The sequence below is a fragment of the Nicotiana tabacum genome, chromosome 12 (assembly GCF_000715075.1).
Source record: "Nicotiana tabacum cultivar K326 chromosome 12, ASM71507v2, whole genome shotgun sequence".
Classification (NCBI taxonomy): domain Eukaryota; kingdom Viridiplantae; phylum Streptophyta; class Magnoliopsida; order Solanales; family Solanaceae; genus Nicotiana; species Nicotiana tabacum.
In genome coordinates, this window is record NC_134091.1 from 121,118,750 (window position 1) to 121,139,555 (window position 20,806).

Sequence of the window (20,806 nt, forward strand, 5' to 3'; positions counted from 1 at the left end):
CCATCAATTTACTTATGACATACTTTCACGTACGAAAACATGTGGTATAAAAAAATTAGTATATAACAACTATGCCTCTCCTAGATGGGTTTTCATACTAAATCTAGCAATTCAAGACAGATTAACCACTAAGGAGAGATTATTACGATGGGGAATGCAAGTTAAGAAGGAATGTGTATTATGTGGTTGGGCAGATGAGACAACTAGTCACCTATTGTTTGAATGCATTTTTTCAAAAGAAATCTGGCAAAGACTGCTGAACTGGTAAGGTATTAATAAACATGTGAAGATATGGGAAGATGAGATTCACTGGGCAACTACAGAAATGAAGAGCAAGAACTAAATTACTGAAATCTTTAGAATGACAATAGCTGGTGCGGTATATTATATTTGGCAAGAGAGGAACCTAAGGCTATTCCAAAACAAGCAGCGAAATGTGATAACTATCCTCAGGGCGGTGGTGCAGGATCTGTTTGTGAGAGGAGGCAAGAAAGACAAGTAGCTAGTAGACTCAAAGACTTAAATTGCTATCCATAGTGAATAGAAGAGATAGGGGTTGAGAAGTACGCTAGGCATTGGGGCCTTCTGTCCAATAGCCTAGTTACTATGAGTGAATGCATTGTCTTTTTCTTTCTTCTAGCGATCTGTACTTGTTGTCATTGGTAATAAAATTTCTTTATTTACCAAAACAAAACAAAAAAAGGAAACTGAGGGAGTATTATATAAGTTAAACTTTAAGAGGTCGTTTGATTTGAAGACAAATTAGGATATGATTAGTTATGTTGTGATTAGTTATACTCGAATTAGTTATGCTAGGATTAGTTATCCTGGTATTATTTATTATTAACTGTTTGATATGTTGTATTAATTCTTGAATTGTTAATTTTACTGCTTTATCCTAGGATTACTTTTCCCCCTCTGGCAGGTATAAGTTATCCCTGTACAATTTTTAATCCTGAAATAACTTATCGTAGGATTAGTAACCAAACAAAGAATAAAATAGTACTAAATTTTTATCCATCATACCAAACAACGTAAAAATTGCATGGGGCGCCCTATTTGGTCGCCCCTTTTTAACTTGTACCCGTTTTGTCTTTTCGTTTGCATTCGTACTCATTTTTTTGTTAAAAGTGTTCTAAAAAGATGATTTTGCCCTTCTTTAATAAAAGACTACTTTCAGCAAAATAGACTGAAGTTTCGGATAAAACGCATGACAAAACTGTAGACTGCAGGACAAAATTTCAGCATGTTTTGGTATGAAATTTTAGCAAATGAACTAAATAACTTCAGCATGCATTAGAAAAAATTCATTAGAAGCTTCAACATGTTTTGGTATGAAGTTTTAGCAAATGAACTAAATAACTTCAGCATGCATTAGCAAAAACTCATTAGAAAATTACATATTGTAGGACAAAAACTTAAGCATATTTAATCTGAAGTTTTAGCAAATGAACTAAAATATTTCAGCTTGTTTAGACTGAAATTTCATATAAAACTCATGACAAAACTGTAGACTGCATGATAAAACTTTAGCATGTGTTGGTATGAAATTTTAGCAAATGAACTAAATAACTTCAGCATGTATTAGAATGAAGTTTTAGCTTCACTGTGAAACAACTTCATGCTATATTAGCATGCTATATTAGCATGAAGTTTTAGCTTCAACGTGAAACAACTTCATGCTACATTAGCATGAAAATGTGAAACAACTTCATGCTACATTAGCATAAAGTTTTTGCTTGTATTTGATTAAAACTTCAGACTTCAATGTGAAACAACTTTTTTCTATATCCTTCACGCATTAAATTTGAAGTTTTGAAATTTTTTTGAAGATCTATAAGTGAAAACTTCATGCTATATCCGTCAAACAATTTCATGCAAGTGTGATTTTGAAGATGAATCTGGTTCAAGTTTCTGATTTTTTGATAAAGCTGCTGAGAGGAGAGGAAGAGATCTTTTTTCACGAATGAGGTTGCAGGTCACGCGATTAATGCGTGATGCAAGTTTTTATATCTTTCGTCAGGGGTATAATTGTCATATTATTACGGATTTTTTGTCAGTTGGCTACCAAATCAATAATTTTTTAAAATAGGGTACATGTTAAAATGTGGCACGAATATAGGGTATGACTGCAAATCCCCCTAAATTAGAGCCCGTTTGGACATAAGAAATTTTTTACTTTTTTTCGAAAAAGTTTTACTTTTTTCGAAATCAGTATTTGGCCATATAATTTTCATTTTTAATTTGAAGATGAATTTTGGAATTTTTTAAAAATTTAAAAAATTACAAAAAGCTATTTTTTAAAATTTTCACTCAGATCACTCACAAAAAATCAAAAACAACCCAAAATTTTATTCATATCCAAACACAACTCTAATTTTCAAATATCATTTTCACTTTAAAAAAATTTACTTTTTTTTAAAAAAATTTTTACAATTCTTATGTCGAAAAAGCGGCCACTAAAATACACTGATGCCCTAGTAACTTTTCACACTGTAGTGGGAGTACTACTATATATATCATTGTCTTTAGATTCTTGATCCACTATACTAAAGTCGCATACATAAAACACACGTCAAAAATGAGACACAGAAAACAATAAACTTATCCCCCCCCCCCCCCCCAACCTCCTCCCCTCCCTCAAGTCCCCCTCCCAACCCCAACCCCCCAAACCCCAATACACGTGATGCAGTTTCATGTGGGTATCTTCAGTCTTCACTGTCCAAATTGACGACTTTGTCTCTGCTTGAAGTAATTGCTTATACTACTACTTTTTCTCAGAAAAGGGATCTGATTGTTCTTGAAATATCACAGTCCAACAGATTGGGCAACTAAGGAGATCCCAGGTATTAAATACACACACACACACACATTTTGGTGTTCTATATTAATCAAATTTCTAATATTTATAATATAAAGTTTAAATCTTGTTTTATGTGTTTCAGCATTTTCTCAAGTTGGATTTCATGCAAATGGTTAAATCACCTATGAGCAGAAAACTCACAAGAAATGGTGGCCTATTTTATCCACTCATTGCTTTAGCATTATTTGTCACTTTTCTTTATTTATCATTTGGAGATTTATTGTGGTTCAGTTACAACAAAGAAATAGAGATAAGTTTTGTGGAGAGAAATGGGACTCAGTTCTTTGTTGATGGTAAAGTTTTTTACATAAATGGGTGGAATTCTTACTGGTTAATGGACCATGCTGTGGATTATAGTAAAAGATCAAGAATTAGAGGAATTTTACAAGCTGGTGCTAAGATGGGACTCACTGTATGTAGAACTTGGGCTTTTAATGATGGTGGATATAATGCTCTGCAGATTTCCCCTGGTAGATTTGATGAAAGAGTTTTTAGAGTAAGCAAAACTTGTTTTTAGTATTATTTCTAGTATTATAATATGTTTTTTACTTTGGTTGTTTTCCCTTTTTGAGCAATCTTTCTACAATTATTGGTTGAATTGTACCCTATTTGCAAAAGGATTTAAATTATATGTACTGACTGCGTACATCATTTTTGCACCATTAGTTTAATATAATCGGCTATAGCATTAGTTTAGCCTTGGAGCAACGGTCATGTTGTCTCCGTGCAACCTGCAGGTCACTGATTCGAGCTGTGGAATCAGCCACTGATGCTTGCATTAGGGTAGGCTGTCCGCATCGACCCTTCCCCGAACCCTGCGTGAACGCGGGATGCTTTGTGCACCGAGATGCCCTATTTTTTTATAGCAGGTTATTGTTCTATGTTTCAGTCAGGTTTGATATGAAAATTTACATATAGGTCAACTTAACTTGATAGTGTAAACGCTGTCAATGCACAAAACTTAAACTCTTTGTATAAAAGATGTTTAGTTATAGGACTTCTGAATTTTTGTCAAATACATAAGTTTGAAGTCATTTAATCTAGTGTTGATAGCTTTAGTCTTTTAAATTACCAACATGTAAAGGATGTCTAGTCTGCTTCCTGCTTTTCTGATTTTCCAGCTTTTTTTTTGAGTTCATTTTGAAAAATATCCCCCAAAATACTAGTTAATGAGTTTTCATAATTACTAATTTGATCATGAGTTTTTTCTTCTCTGGCGCATGGACTTTTTGTCCACTTGATGCAGAAATGTGTTGTTGCAGGCATTGGATCATGTTATTGCAGAAGCAAGAAAGAATGGTATTAGGCTAATGCTTAGCTTGGTTAACAATCTGAATGCATTTGGTGGGAAGACTCAGTATGTAAAATGGGCAGAGAAAGAAGGTGTTGCTTTAAGTTCTTCCAATGATTCATTCTTCTATGACCCTACCATTCGTCGCTATTTCAAACATTATGTCAAGGTAATTTTCCTAGGAAAAAATTTTCTTCAGGAGAAACTTGTATATTGCGCTACATCTGTGTTTCTGAAATATAACGTTGTTCTACTTGTCAGACAGAGAGCAAGAGAATACGCATTGGATCCTATAAAGTTTGGTAGTTCTCTTGGGCAAATTGCTCGTTCTACTGCAAGACTATTTTTGAAGTGCAGAAAAGTTTACCTTATTGAGGCACTATCTAAATAACCGGAAAATGTTCTTTACTTAATTACTTGGACCAAAATTTTCTATTTGAAACATTAACTCATTGGAAAAACTATGTCTTAACTTCACTTCAAAAAGCCCCTATTCTGGGATTTCTGAATTACTTCCACATTGAGATGTCAGATAAGATCACTTACTTTGACCACCCCGCCTGATTTTCTTTTTCGTTGTTTTAACACCTTCCTCTTAATGAAGTATATAAAAGATGAGAAGTATCTTTAAGTATTGACTGATATAGAATGTACTTTAAAGTGAAACAAAAGTTTACTGAAGTTCCTACTCACTCCCAGAATAACAACAACAACAACAACAACAATCAAACCCAGTGAAATCCCACACGTGGGGTCTGGGGAGGGTAGTGTGTACGCAGACCTTACCCCTACCTTAGGGAGGTAGAGAAGTTGTTTCTGGAAGACCCTCGGCTCGAGAGGAATGCTCATTCCTAGAGTGCCAGTGTGATTTTTACTGTCATACTAGATGCAATAATATTTTCATTTCCAGATTCCGAATAGTGCAGATGTGCAAGGAGCGTTGGTGCTACTTCAAAATAGAGTGATTAGCATGATTGACGACTTACAAGTATATTAAGCGAAAGTATCAATGACCATAAATCACATGATATTTATCTAAGTTAGTGCTTCCACTCTCTTGCTTGGGATTGAGGTGTAGTTGTTGTAGTTGTTGTTGTTGTAGTGCCTGCACTCTGGGAGGGACAGAAAAGACTGAAAAGCGCAGAAATACGATTTAAAAGGAGAAATTTAAACTAAAGAAGAGGAAATACAAAGGAGATACTTTTACTTTGTTGGAGGTTGAAGGATATGAAAAGGAAGATTGACATATTACAGTACTTGTGCACAACATAATTTCAAACATTAAAAAGGAGTGAAAAGTCTCGTATTTACTTTTACCTATTTCTGGAATACTGGTGAATCGAGGTGAAGATAAGGTGGAGAGGGAACGGGGAGAAGGAAGAGTTTGATCTCTTCTCACTTCTGGATTCCTAGGCCGAATGGCCATTATTGTTCCAGAAAGGTGCATTATGAATGAACTGAGTTATATTGGCGCTTTCCAATTCTTATCTTCTACTAGTTTTCTGTGCCTATGGAATGACTCGATTGCTTTATTAAATTGCCCCTTGCATCATGCTATAGGAGGGACAGAATAGTTTTGGCATTAGGCAATGTCATGACTCATGATTGAAGCTCTCTTTTCGCTCCTTGAGCCGGGGTTTATGAAACAGCCTCTCTGCCCTCAAGGTAGGGGTAAGGTCTGTGTACACACTACCCTCCCCAGACCCCACATGTGGGATTATACTGGGTTTTTTGTTGTTTTTGTTTGTCTGCAGTCACATACCACATCCTGGTACTAATACTAACGTTACATTCTTGCTATAAACTTCTAACCCATGTAATCGTTCTTTTTTCTTACTTCTAGACGGTGCTAACAAGGAGAAACGTATACACTGGGATTGAGTACAGGGACGATCCAACTATATTTGCGTGGGAGATAATAAATGAGCCTCGCTGCATGACCGATCCTTCTGGTGACACACTCCAAGTAAGTTCTACACTCTCACCTCATTGTTAATATCATCATAGTGTTTGACAGAAAAGTAGTCCTTCAGTTGAGTAGCTAATCATATTTATTATGTTGTTCTCTGATGTTTGGATGTCACTTCATATATTTAGTATATTCTACTTTAGAAGGAAAAGGGCAAAATGTTTTGCTTGCATTATGTTGATTTGTAGTAATAGTTACCAGAGGGTATCTACATGCAATCCGCCCTAAACTTTGTATTATACCATTACATGTACTTTCAAATGTCTCGACATGTCTTCTGTATATGTCCTTAGTTTCACCTGGAGGCTGGATATGAACTAATTGCATCAGATAATTTTGCAGGATTGGATAGAAGAGATGTCAACATTTGTGAAATCAATTGATAGGAAACATCTGCTTACAGTAGGCCTAGAAGGATTCTACGGTCGTAAAAGTCCCAAAAGATCAACTGGCAATCCAGAGTTTTGGGCTGCTGATCTTGGATCGGATTTCATCCGCAACTCCATGCTTTCAACGATTGATTTCGCCTCTGTACATATATATCCAGACCATTGGTAAGCTTTTTATCATACTCAACTTTATTAATTTGTGACAAATACAAATAGGAAATGAGAAAGAAAAAGTTATAACTTGAAAGAGGAAGTGCTTGATCAAATTTAGCCCCTCAGAACATTTTCGGAAACAACCTCTCTACCTTTGCAAGGTAGGGGTAAGGTTGCGTACACGCTACCCTCTCCAGACCCCACTTGTGGAATTACATTGGGTTTGTTGTTGTTGTAGAACATTTTCCCTCTTTGACATCCTTTTTTTGGTAGGTTTCACAAAAAGTTCGAAGAAAAATTAAAATTTGCAGCCAAATGGATGCTTTCTCACATAGAAGATGGTGACAAGGAACTAAGAAAACCTATAATGTTCACTGAATTCGGTTTGTCAAACGAGAACGAGGACTTTGAACCTGTTCAACGAGATAGATTCTACAAAATGGTTCTTGATATCATATACAAGTCTGCAAAAAGAAATAGGTCCGGGGCAGGTTCATTTTTCTGGCAGTTTTTAGTTGAAGGAATGGAACTGTATAATGATGATTTTGGAATTGTTCCGTGGGAGAGGCCTTCGACGTATCAGCTAATTACTGAACAGTCGTGTAGGCTGGCTAGAGAACACGATATACTGCCTACACAAACGGAATATTTGAAGGATTTTTGTACACGAACGAGTGTATAAACCATGTATTCGTTTGGAAAAGAATGAAGAATCTGGTTGTATTTTTTCTTGTTTGAAATTTGTTTAGAAGGAGGAGGAGATGCAGGATAGTTTTACACATGTATTTCTCGGTTTACAGATGTATACTATACAGTTTACATAAAATGAAAGTAGAGCAGATTATTTTCCCACTTTTTGTTTTTGATAACTTACAGAACATTAAATGGTTTGTTTTTTAAAAGAGGGATTTTACCAGCAGGTGCATACCTTAGCTTGATGTTTACTCTTATTAACATCATTTTTTGCGGTATTATTAGGAAAGCCTTGGAGCAACCATAAAGTTGTCTCCGTGTGACTTATAGGTCACGAGTTCGAGCCGTGAAAGTAGCCACTAGGGTAGACTGTCTACATCACACCCTTGGGGTGCGACCCTTCCCCGCACCCCGTATAAATGCGAGTTGCTTTGTGCACCAAGCCTGATATTAACAAAACCGGATATTCATTAACTTAACTTGAACAATATTTTCTGATTTAGGTAAATATTCTGCTTGTGGGAATATCCCCAAATAGATGTTGAATGGAGAGAAGAAAACAAAACAAAAGAGAGAATTAAGGTACAAGCTGTTGTTACATTATCCGTTCGTTGGCTTCACCAAAATTGGCCGCTGAAAATTTTAGCTTGATATTTGCTGTTAATTTTCATTTGCTTTAAGTATTATAACCACATACTAACTTTAGCAAAGCTTAGGGAACATTGGGTCAGTACAAATATAGATTAAAAATACAAAGACCAAACCCCATTTAGAGAGGAAAAAAGGGCAGTATACACCTCTTCTCGCTACTCAAACAATGTAGGTTGGTGTGGAGCATATAACTGCTTGGCATCGAGTGTTCCGCTGCTTGAGGAAGTATCTGAGAGGATCGGCGTTGAGCAAAAGTATGGTTATCTTCAAATACATTGTGTTATTGGTACTCTTCCGCCCTTTCTTGTGCAAGACCACACCACCAATCAAATTCAGTCAATTCTTTCTATTCTCAAACAATGATCGACTTATTTACTGTTTTCTTAGCGGGTAGTTTATGTCTGATCCTTTTGGGTCGCCTAACCCAGGCTCATGGCGCTTCATAAGGGCTTGTCTGGAGTTCAGCGGCTCTCTAAGCCTTCGATGTACTAGTACCTGACACCAACACACCGTGTAGGAGAAAAATAATGTTATATGGTCTAATCACCGTGTTAAAAGGTGGAGATGCATGACGAAATATTTCTAACACTTTTTTCATTATGCAACACCATATCGGATAAGTCAATAGTCAAATATTTAAACGAAAGAAAATGTAATGGGATTCCCTACGCAGATAACTCAATGTGGATAATGTTTAACATGACGTTTTGGACGTACAATCCAAATAGCTCAAAGTGCAAAGCATTCATTGGAACAATCACCCCACCTATTGACACAAGAAATATTTGTTCTGGCTGTTCAGACTTCAGAGGGACTCAAGTCACTCAACCAAACAAATTCTGCAGCCTTGTTAGTTAATGGCCTGAACAATGTGGATCCGAAAATAGTACAAATTGTGCAACAACTAGAATAGGCAGCTAAGATATTTTACATACTTTCCACCGATTAAAAGAAGAGGGATTAGTTCAAGTTTGTTGTGCCAAGAAAAACTGAGCTTAGACCTCAATGCATCAGTTCGGTTAGACCAGTATAAGAACCTTATGATAATGTGGTGTCCCATAATAAGAACCTCATAGAAATTTTAGAAATCATATAAATCTTTTCAATGATCAATTGCAAGAGTTGTTATTCATGTTAACAACGGTATTACAACCGTTAGCAATTCTAATCAATCAACAGAAGACGCAAAGATGATAAAAGATAAGGTGACTTGAGATGTAGGACATCACTTACTCGAAAAAATTAGCTCTACCCCAAAAGGCACCTAGGCTTCCAGCTAAAGTTGAAATGAGTAAGAAATTTAAACCACATTTAAACTTCGATTGGTTTCAATAGATAACAATTTGACTACAGGCAAACAAAGCAAATAAGAAAATGCAGACATCTTCACAATGCCACTTTATGAAAATTCACAAAGTGCAACAAGGTACCGTTGCAGAATTAAGTTTCTGGCATATACATGAAAACATTCAGCTGAATCCTAAATATTGTAAATGAACATTTTCGTATGTATATAAGATGTAGTACTTGTTTAACAGGAGAGGTGATACCCCACTTATCCCAAGCATTCCAACAGCCACAAGAATCCGAACTGATACATTCCTCACAACTGGAAATCTTACAAATTTCTATCAGCAGCTAACCACGATCTCTAGGGAATCTCAATTTAAAAATAGAGAGTTTAAGCTCCTCAGTTAGTTCTGTCAGAAAAGTATAGCTATGGTTTCAATTAAAGAAAAGAAAGTTAATAACTACAATGAACTGACCACACTCTCAACAGGTGATATGCTGTGCAAGAAAGAAGCTCCAGCATGGCGCTGGGGTCGGGCATACATGGTTATGTTGCACAAACATTCCTCTTTTTTTTTTTTTTTGAGAAGGTAACATATTTATATTTAAAATATAGACTGCATAGAATTGCACAAACATTCATAACTAGCAGATCTTTTAAATTCCTACAATAAAACATCGATTGGAAGAAAGAATATTAGTCAAACGGACAAAAGGAAGTAGAGCATTCTATGTAAACACACTGCAATCCCGATATCCAGTTACAAGCAAAAGAGAAAAGGAAATTTAGAAGGAAAAAGTTTCAGGTAGGCACAGAATTAATATATTGGTCAGGGAGGTGAATATATATAAAAGAAGTTTCACCTCAGCAGAAAATATCATCTCATCTGTTTGTGATCAGATAGAAGTTACAGAATCTGCAAGAAACACAACAAGGTTTAGTATACAGTAGGACAAATCGAAGCATAATATTCAGCCACGAGAGATTCATTTGATCAGCTATTGTAAAAGTACCTGCACAAAGTTCGAAGTGTTTCCCATCTATGGTTACGTGCATTGATATAATTTGGCATTACTCATTGTAACAGCATAGCTCAATCAAAACTGAGACCTATTTGTTTAATACGTGGATCGACAATGGTTCTATAAGTTTCACCATCAGGAATTACACCTCGAAGCACCATATAGTCGTGGAGCTCAACAACTTCCTCTGCGCTTCTCTCCTTACTCATACTCGTGAGAAGTATCGTGTAAGTTATGCAATCCGGCAAAATACCTTGTGTGATCATGAGACACATCAGTTCTTTTGCATGTTGAATCAGCCCCAACTTGCACATGAAATTAATCAAAATATTGTAAGTGACTTCGTTAACGGATATCCTCTCTTTTCTCATTTTCAAGAATAAATGCAATGCTTTGTCAATCTTCCCACTGATGCAATACCCATTCAACAATGTATTGTAAGTGATCAAATCATATAAAGACGTTCCCTTTAGTTCCTCTACCAACAGTTCTGCTACATCTACTGACACTTCTTTGCATAAACCATCCAAAATAGAATTGTATACCACTAAGTTGGGATTCTTCTTCACCTTTATAATATCGTCATATACCTCAAAAGCTCTATTAATATTGCCTTCTTTGCAGTATCCATCGATCATAGTACCATATGTGATTAGGTCCGGGATTAGACCACGAACAAACATGCTGCACACGAATTGCTGTGCCCCTAATGTATTCTGGCTTTTGCAAAGATAATCAATAAGAATATTGTGTGAAAAGGCATCTTCCACGAGATCCTTTTCCACAATACACTTATGATAACTAAGAGCTTCCTTTATGCGACCGTTCCTACATAGTCCTTTCTCGAGAATTGAATGGGTGAAATTATCTGGAGATATATACTTTTCAATCATGTCAGACAGTAAACAAGTAGCTCCATCGACATCTCCTTCAATGTAAAGCTGGTGGATTACTGTGTTGTAAACTACTGAATTAGGCATCAACCCTTTCTCAACCATTGCATTGCAAATCCTAAATGCCTCGTCCAGCATTCCATTTCTTGAGTACCCATCGACCAACGTTGCGTAAGTTCTTACATTTGGCTCCAAACTCATCTCAATCATTTCGTCCAAAAACTGCTCTCCGATCGCTACACTTCCTAGCTTGCAATAACCATTGACGAGACAATTATACGTAATTGTATTAGGAATCACACATCCCCACGACATGATCCCTACGTTCCTAACAAGCTTCAATGCCATATCAAGTTCAACTATTCTACAAGCGCCGTCTACGAGCATGTTGAAAGTAACAACATTCGGCATTATCCCACACTTCAACATCTTATATAACACCGAAATAGCTTCTAATAATTTACATTCTTTACAACGGGCATAAATAACCAAATTAAAGGTATACACATTCTCAGAGTAACCATATGAAACCATTTCTTTGTACATCAACCAAAAACGACATACGTCGTCTACTTTAACTAGATGATTCAAAAAATTATTCCATGCATGAATTGAAACAAAATAACCCTCCACCCTTAAATTCTTGATCACACTATATGCACCATCACTTGCCCCTAACTCTGCACAAGCCCGAACCAACGTATCAAAAACTGCATTACATGTAGAACTATTATCACAAGTATCCAACAACACTTCCAAAATATCCAGAGGTGAATACCCTCTACTAATTATTAACTCTTTTATCAAGAATAAAGCATCATCATAATTTTTGCAATTCACCAATGAATGGATCACAATACAACAACTTTCCAGAGAATTCAACCCACTTTTACCAGCTGAAATTCTTTTGTAAAGCTCTAAAACTACATGGTGAGAGCTACAAAACTCGCGAAAAACAAGAGAAATAACAGAATTTGTGAGACTTGAAGATATTTGGTCCAAGAATTTCCATTTCTTTTCCCTCAAATTCATACAAACTGCTTTGAATAAGATGTCTTCTGTATTTGGGGTTGTGAATTGCTGACCTAAATGAAGAGTTCTAACAAAAAGATTCCTCCTTTGCAACCTAAACAAGTTTAACACCATTGACTGACCAACCCCCACTTGTAAAATAGTCTTGTTTTACTGAATTTGAAGAAAAAATCAAGAACGAAGTTGCAAGAATTCACCTTTGGATCATAAACAGGCTTAACACCATTGATTGAACAATACCCACTTCAGAAATAGTCTGATTTTTGAAATTTTGAAGAAAAATCAACCCAATTGAAAAAGAAAAAAGTAGAATACAATTATACAGACCTTAATATGCCCGGGAAATGGCTAAAACCCTGAACCCTTTTTCTGGTAGAAATTACATCGGCTAGCCGCTTTGAGCGGGTGAAGTACACAAATAACCTCAAAAAGTGTCATATTTTTTGTATTGTTTTTGGCTTTGAGCACACCCGACTCAATAGTAAAAATAGCACAGACTAGCCAGTTTTTAAACTATTAATTTAAAAATAGCTACCATTTATAAAATTATCGAAAAATAGCCAATATTTTACTGTAATACGGACCGGTCCACCATAATATACTGAAAATTGGTGTACCTGTGTATGAACTTCCAGCATATTATGCTAGAACTCCAACACGCGGAAAGTTCCAGCATAATATACTGGAGATTGGAGCACGTGTGTATGAACTTCCAGCATATTATGCTGGACCGGTATATTATACTGGAACTCCAGTATATTATGGTACAATATTTTCCGAATTTTGAACAGTGTTTTCGTTTAGATTTATCTTTACATGAAAAGTGGCTAAATTTCGATTACTTTTGAAATTATGACTATTTTTCAATTACCACTTGTAAATCTGATTATTTTTAAATTTCTCCCGAATTAACATTATTTAGTTTTTAAAAATTAGTTAACTTTTAACCAGTTTTAACAAATTTCGGCTCATGCTGTTTCTTCTTCTTCTTCTTCTTGCATTCGGGTCAACTCTAACCATCAGGGCTAAAGTTTAAAACTTCAGACCCGATAAATTAAATTCTGAAGTGGTTAAACTTTAAAATTTTATAAATCTCGGTTATTCTGTAAAAAGGGTCCTAAAAACGGCTATTTGTGCACATCCCCTTTTATCTACGGGATTCGCCTATATAAGCATAGTTAGCCTTGCCATTCACTGAGCAATCTTTGCTAGAAATTCAAAAATAGTCAGATTTACAAGTGGTAATTGAAAAATAGTCACAGTTTCAAAAGCAATACTAGAAATTTAGCCACTTTTCATGTAAAGATAAATCTGAACGAAAACACTGTTCGAAATTCAGAAAATATTCCAACATAATATATTGGAGTTTCAGTATATTATGATGGACCGATCCGTGTTGCAGCAAAATAGTAGCTATTTTTTAATGACTTTGCAAATGCTAGCTATTTTTCAATTACCAGTCCGAAAACTGGCTAGCCCGTGATATTTTTACGCAATCTTTATATCTCATAGAGGGCGTTAGAACCCTAAGCCCTTTTCTTATCTTGGTTGTTTTCATTTTCTTTTCTTTTTTTCCTTATTTTCTTCAAATAGTTCTTAGATAAGTTTTTAAAAAGAAAAAAGAAAAAGAATAGCAGAGATTGTGCGTATCGGCATTGTAATTGATTTGTCAATTCTAAATATCGTATTTGGCATTACGACTAATTGCTTTGCTATACCCGTTCTATTTTATGTCTTAGTTTGACTAGACACAATGTAGAATTAGAATGTAAGAACTTTGAACCTTTTGTTTTGTTAATAAATTAAAAATAGCTTTTGAATCTTGTGATTTTAAATATATTATGTCACTCTAAATATAAAAAAAGTAAAATAAAATTGTTAGAATAAAAAACTTACTAAAAAAATTTGTTTAAAACAAGCTAGTAAATAATACATTAAAACACATAAATTAAAAATGAGAGTAGAAATTTCCATTAGCTCTTTGGTTCACCACTTCAGCTGTTTAATTACTTCTCATTTGTTTTTATTAAGATTAAGACGCATGAATCTGAATATACATCCAAATATTAATATATGTATTAAGATTAAAACGTGTGAATCTGAATACACATTTAAATATTAATATATTATTAAGATCTGAATACTGAATAATTAAGACTGTTTGTTTTCTCTACATTTGAATGTGTAAAACTTATCTTTATTTAAAAATTAATAAGTATAAATTCAAATCAAATAATACTAATTCATCTAATACTATATTAAAAAAATATTTTTTTAAAAACTTATATGGTGATGATGGCTAACCATGGCGATTGTGGGTGCCGACTGGATAGTGACTGGTGGTGGTGGTGGTTGATAGTGGTGATTATATGTAGTAGATGGTGGATAACAATAGTAGCTAACAGTGGTGGTTGATGGTGGATGACTAATAATAGTGATGGGTGATATATAGTAGTGGTTAATAGTGGTGATTGGTGATTGTTGTGGTATCGGTGGTCGGTGGTGATGGTTGTAAATGATGACTAGTGGTAGTGATATCTGACATCCGTGCTTGACAACGATGATAGTTGTGGCTGAGGATGGTGGTAATGGGTGGTGGGTGGTGGTATTCTATAATGGTGGGGAGCAACGATAACCGTGATGATACTGATTAGCGGTGAAAGTATATGAGTTGAAATATTATTTTTGCATAAATTCTTGAATGTAAACATCTTAATGATATTAAGACTATGTTATAGATCTTAATGAATCTTAATCATTAAGATCTATTCAGACCCATTAAGTGGTTATAATATTAAAAAAACAAACAGACTTAATGGCTAGGATCTGATTGATTAAGATTCAAATCTAAAAAACAAACGCACTTCATGACTGCGATCTGGATAATTAAGCTAGAAGGGGCCATAAATTTCCAAATTTGTTTTGAAAAGTCTGATTTGGGTGAAGTTTGGTTTGAAGATGAAAATGTGTTTGGACATAAGTTTTCAAAACATGTTTCACTTTTTTTTTTTGAAAAAATATGAAACATGACTTATACCCACAAGTTCTAAAAACTATCACAAATACCCAACAGTACCTTCATCAATAATATTCATTATCATTATCACAAACCATAGTCCTGAATATAAATAAATTTGGTACAAATTTATCATTTTTATAATGAACTACATAATACACTATCACATGACCGAGAAGACGAAGCAGCATTATTACAAAATAATAAATGGTGGATTCTTTTATAAAATACAAAAGTTTGAGATAATTTTTAATTTTTTTTAAAAATATAATAGTAAAATTTTGGTCCAAAACCAGTTGGTTTTGGGATTTGGGAATTTTCCAGAATATGAATAAAATTTATGAACAAATATGTATTTGCCAAAAATAATTTGGGAAATATTTGGCAAAATCTATGGCCAAACGGGTCCTAAGATTCATGCATCAATTAATTGCAAACAAATGAGGCCTTAATAGTGTTTGACAACATTAGAAAGTAGTGTATTTTCAAAATATTTTTGTCACGACTCGAAATTCCCACTTTCGGGACCGTGATGACGTCTAACATTTTACTTGCTAGACAAGTCAACGTTAGAATAATTTAAACTATTTTTAATAATTTATTTTAATTAAATAATAAAGAAAACCAACAATCGGAATAATATATGAATTTAAATGTGCAAACCAAAAATAATACGATGTCTAAAATACCATCCCAGAACTGGAGTCACAAGTGCACGAGCTTTTAGAATAATACAAACAAGGGTCTGAATAAAATAAAGTTGTCTAAAAGAAAGCACACAGCTAAGATAAAGTAGAAGTGGACTTCAGAGCTGCAAACGTCGTACAACTATACCTCAAGTCTCCTATGATAGCTGAATCCGAGCAATTATGCAGTATGCCGCTGGGACCAACTCCGAAATCTGCACAAGAAGTGCAGAGTGTAGTATGAATACAACCGACCCCATGTACTCTGTAAGTGACGAGCCTAACCTCGACGAAGTAGTGACGAGACTAAGGCAAGTCGCTTACGTTAACCTGTACGCAATAATAATAATAATAATAATAATAATAATAACAGGAAAAGAAGTAAGATCGGTAAATCATATCAATAATTGAAGTCAATTCAGCAGTCATAATCCTTCAATAAATTTCTGTTGCGGCGTGCAACCCGCTCCAACAATATAAACTTAACATAAAATCCGTTGTGACGTGCAACCCGATCCAACGATATAATCTTTCAATTAAATTTCATTGCGGCGTGCAACTCGCTCCAACAATATAAACTTAAAATAAATCTGTTGCGACATGCAACCCCCTCCAACAATATAATTTAACAATTCTTAAATGTAAAAATATTCCAATAAATATTACATTAAATAAGAAATTATTAGGCAAAAAGACATACAATGATTATAATTTATTTGGGAAATAAATAATGACAAGTAGCAATTAATTGTGAAAATCAGGGAGAAAATAGCAATTTAATATTTAATGTGCTAAATGTTAAGTAGCAATTAAGACACATAATTCAAATAAACATGTAACAATTATAGCATGAATTCAAGACATAATATTGGGTAAGGAATATGATAGAAATAATTAATATAATAATTAATTCATGATTTAAAATAATTTATGATTATTAGATAAATGTACAAACAATCAATTTGACGACATATAGGCACTCGTCACCTCGCCTATACGTCATTACACATGAAATTCACTTAACAAATAATTCAAGGGTTCTATTCCCTCAAGTCAAGGTTAACCACGACACTTACCTCGCTTCGCAACCAAATTCAAGATTCCAATAAACCTTTGCCTCGCGAATTGGTGTCTGAAAGTTTCAAATCTAGTCACAAGCAATTCAATACACTCAACATGAATCGTAGGAATTAATTCCATATGAAATTACAGATTTTTCGTATTAAAATCCGAAATTCATATAAAAAATCAACAGTAGGACCCACGTCTCAAATCTCGAAAAATTTTACGAAATCCGAACACCCATTCCGAGACGAGTCCAACCATATAAAAATTATCGAATTGCGACATCGAATTGTCTTTCAAATCCTAAATTTTTGTTTTTGTAAAGTTTTATAAAAATCCCAATTTCTTCCATCTAAATCCGAAATAAATGATGAATATTGACATGGATTTATGAAATACAATCACTTGCGGATAGAGAACACTTACCCAAGTCGAATTCGTGAAAAGCCCCTTTGGAATCGCCCAAATCCGAGACAACTCAAAAATGAGTAAAAATGGCAAACTTTCAATTTTAAGCATTCTGCCTAGGCAAGTCGCAGGTATGAAATGCAACTTTGTCTCATATTTTCAGGCAAATAAAAACTGCTACCAACCTTCAATAAATCGTTCATAACTTTTTGTACAAATGTCCAAATAATGAATGGTTTATCTTTGTGGAAACTAGAATCAAAGGGTTACAACTTTCATGTTTTGAAAATATTCAGATTCCTTATATATTGCGAGATATAAGCTTCCAAAATTAACTCTATGCATCAGAAATTCGGACACTGCTGTAACCGAAAACTGCACTACTAGCCTTTAGTAAATCGATCATAACATTCTGTATAAATGTCCAAATGATGAATGATTTACCTTTTTGGAAACTAGAATCAAAGGGCTATAACTTTCGTGTTTTGTAAATCTCCAGATTCCTTATAGATTACTACATATAAGCTTCCAAAATAAGCTTTGTGCATCAAAAATTCGCACACTGCTGTAACAAAAAAACAACAGTTAAAAATGGCCTAAAAATGGTCCAAAATTACTCAGAAACTCAACCGAGCCCCTTGGGACCTCGTCCGAATATTCCAACAAGTCCCGAAACATAATACAGACTTACTCGGGGTTTCAAATCACGTCAAACAACGTCGAAATTATAATTCACACCTCGATTCAGACTTATAAGTTTCAAACTTTTTAATCTACAAAACTCGTGCCGAAATGTGTTTAATGAATACAAAATAACTTTAAATTTGGCGTACAAGTCATAAATGATATAACAGAGCTATTTAAATTTTCAGAATCGAATTCCGACCCCTATATCAATAATGTCAACTCCCGGTCAAACTTTCCAAAAATCTTCTATTTTTTAACTTTTGCCAAAATGCCCCGAATTATCCTACGGACATCTAAATCCAAATTCGGACATGCGCCTAAGTCCGAAATCACCATACGAAACTATTGGAATCATTAAAATTCCATTCCGGAGTCGTTTGCTCAAAAGTCAAATCTCCGGTCAAACTTTAAAAATTCAAGTTTTATAAAATCAAACATTTTATTTTTTCAAAAACTAACGGAAAACGTGCCTACACACCTCGGAATAACTTCAACTTTAGTACACAAGCCACAAATATTGTTACGAAGCTAATCAAACTCTCGAAATCCAAATCGGGACCCGGTATCAATAATAACCCAATTATGGCCAAATTTAGGAATTATTTAAACCTTTAAATTTCTAGTTTCTGTCAAATGGCGATAATTCGAGTTAGGGACTTCTTAGTTCGATTCAGGGTATACACCCAAATCCCAAATCAAGATACGGACCTACCGGGACCGTCAGAACACTGATCCGGGTCCGTTTGCTCAAAACGTTGACCGAAGTCAACTCAAATAAGTTTTGAAGCTCAATTTCACATTTAAATCATTTTTTTAAGGTCTCAGAACACATAAATGAATATTAAATTTAAAGATGATCTTTCAGGTCATCACAGTTTTGGCTAGCAAATCTAATTAATTTTAGTCGATAGACTACTTTTTATAACATTTCATTTCTTCATTCAGTGTGGAACAAAAACATTTTTTATGATTAAATTTTTTTTTTGATCACGTCATACTGGATTTTTTCGTCAACAGTGGGACAACGTTAGCTGAAAAATAATTGGAAATTTGATTTAATTGATGGACAACAGTCGACACTCATTCATTTAAATTTTTCAGTCAAATATGTACCACTTGAATTTTTAGTTTGGTAACTGCTTTTATTATCTTGGTATGTGTCTATTTCTCTATACGACTTTTTAAAATAGATTAACAAGAAATACACTAGCCATTGACTTATTCTTTGATATTTCCATTGCTAATTAACTACTCCACTTCTTCACTCTATGAATATTATACCTAATCCAGGAAAATTCCTCTTCTAAAGATACATCAGATTTAATACGTGGTCATTTGAAAAAAATAAAAGAACAAATTCCCCAAATAAATGGAAGTTCAAATAAGCTTCTTGGCCAAGTAGTAAACTGTCATGGCCAGGTTTTTGGTCAAAGTCATTCTAATATTTCTTAACTGAAAACTTCGTTCAAGATAGTCTCTGGATAATCAAAATAATAATTCTTTTAATATTGAAAAATACGATGATAAATAGACGTTACTTGCATTTTCTGGACGGAGAAAAATAGTCAAAGATGTTATATGTCAATTAAAATATCGATAATCCCAAAGAACTCTTCTTCTGGTTTATTTCATAACATTAATATCTCCTCATTTTGTCAAATTATAGTATCTATTTGACTATTTCGGACAAGGATGTTCAGACCGAACCATAACCAACAACCGAACCACCAAAGTGGTTTATTGACTTATTAATTTCGGGTTATTGGATTAATAGTTGGTGAACGAATTAAAATTTTATAATAAATGATTTATTAGAGGATTACTCAATTTTCTTAGCGGATAAAGTGTTAACCCGTTAATAATTGTTATATTTATATTTTTACCCTACGTATGTAAAATATCTCTTCCACTATTTAAACCCCTAATTTCTTATTTTCCTAAATGTCAACATCATTCTCTATTTCGCTCAACAATCTTTAGGAAATAACGACACCCGTCAAACATATAATGAGCAACTCTTTAGCAGCCTAAGCTTCAAAGTCACAGTAGGACTAGGCTGATTTGGATAATTCTTGATGCTTTTTTGCTCAAATGAATCATTTATTTTGCTAACTGAAGCAAAATTATATTCAGAATTTATGTTAAGTGAACTTTTATTTCTAGTTAAGGATCCCAATTTGTATTTTAGCCTGCTTATTGTAAAAGAATTGAAGAAGAAGAAATTGCCATTAACAATGATAACTTCATTAGCCTACTGGGGTGAATTTAATTGGATTGTCTATCTATTGTTTAATGTCTTGCTTACTTATGTAATTTTTATTTTTATTTTATTTAGCCGATAAACCGCTCGATAACTGCCCGCCCCGATACCAATATGTCTGATATTTTATCGAGTAGCTAGCGGCAGAGGTAGATCTACCTTATGAGGTAAGGGTACCACGGCACCCGCTCGCTTCGCTAAAATTCTTACTATGTACATAATATCTCTTTGAAGAAACGTATATATGGATAGAGTATCATCCAGAAGTCACAAAGTGGAAGCGGGTGCCATTGGTTCAGCCTTCCCTTTGAAGGCTTTCTTTGTCCTCATGAATGCAAGTTTGATTCCCTGTTCGAGTAGCCCCTTTGATTTTTCATTTTTTCTACTTATTAAGATTTCCTTTATTTTCAGTTGAGCCCTAGGGCCTCACCTCTTTT

The 20,806-nt window shown here is 34.3% G+C and overlaps 2 protein-coding genes across 3 annotated transcripts; one reads left to right on the forward strand and one right to left on the reverse strand.

Annotated features, from left to right (window-relative positions):
* The first annotated feature begins 2,662 nt into the window (after positions 1 to 2,662).
* On the forward strand, positions 2,663 to 7,514 carry LOC107760432 (mannan endo-1,4-beta-mannosidase 2-like). Of its 2 annotated transcripts, none has more exons than XM_075226929.1 (6): positions 2,663 to 2,846; positions 2,946 to 3,359; positions 4,110 to 4,323; positions 5,998 to 6,120; positions 6,466 to 6,677; positions 6,939 to 7,514. In XM_075226929.1, the coding sequence occupies exons 2-6, from the start codon at positions 3,205 to 3,207 to the stop codon at positions 7,345 to 7,347; spliced, it is 1,113 nt and encodes a 370-aa protein (XP_075083030.1). In that variant the 5' UTR covers positions 2,663 to 2,846; positions 2,946 to 3,204; the 3' UTR covers positions 7,348 to 7,514. The 2 variants fall into 2 exon arrangements, with proteins under 2 accessions (XP_075083030.1, XP_016433964.1); XM_016578478.2 differs by having other exon boundaries at positions 2,665 to 2,846; positions 4,126 to 4,323.
* A 404-nt stretch (positions 7,515 to 7,918) lies between these two features.
* LOC107760431 (uncharacterized) lies at positions 7,919 to 12,683 on the reverse strand. Its single transcript, XM_016578477.2, has 3 exons — positions 10,314 to 12,683; positions 10,164 to 10,216; positions 7,919 to 8,504 (listed from the first exon to the last, which is right to left on the reverse strand). Exon 1 carries the CDS (start codon positions 12,359 to 12,361, stop codon positions 10,394 to 10,396), a length of 1,968 nt encoding a protein of 655 aa, XP_016433963.1. The 5' UTR covers positions 12,362 to 12,683; the 3' UTR covers positions 7,919 to 8,504; positions 10,164 to 10,216; positions 10,314 to 10,393.
* Between the last annotated feature and the right edge of the window lie 8,123 nt (positions 12,684 to 20,806).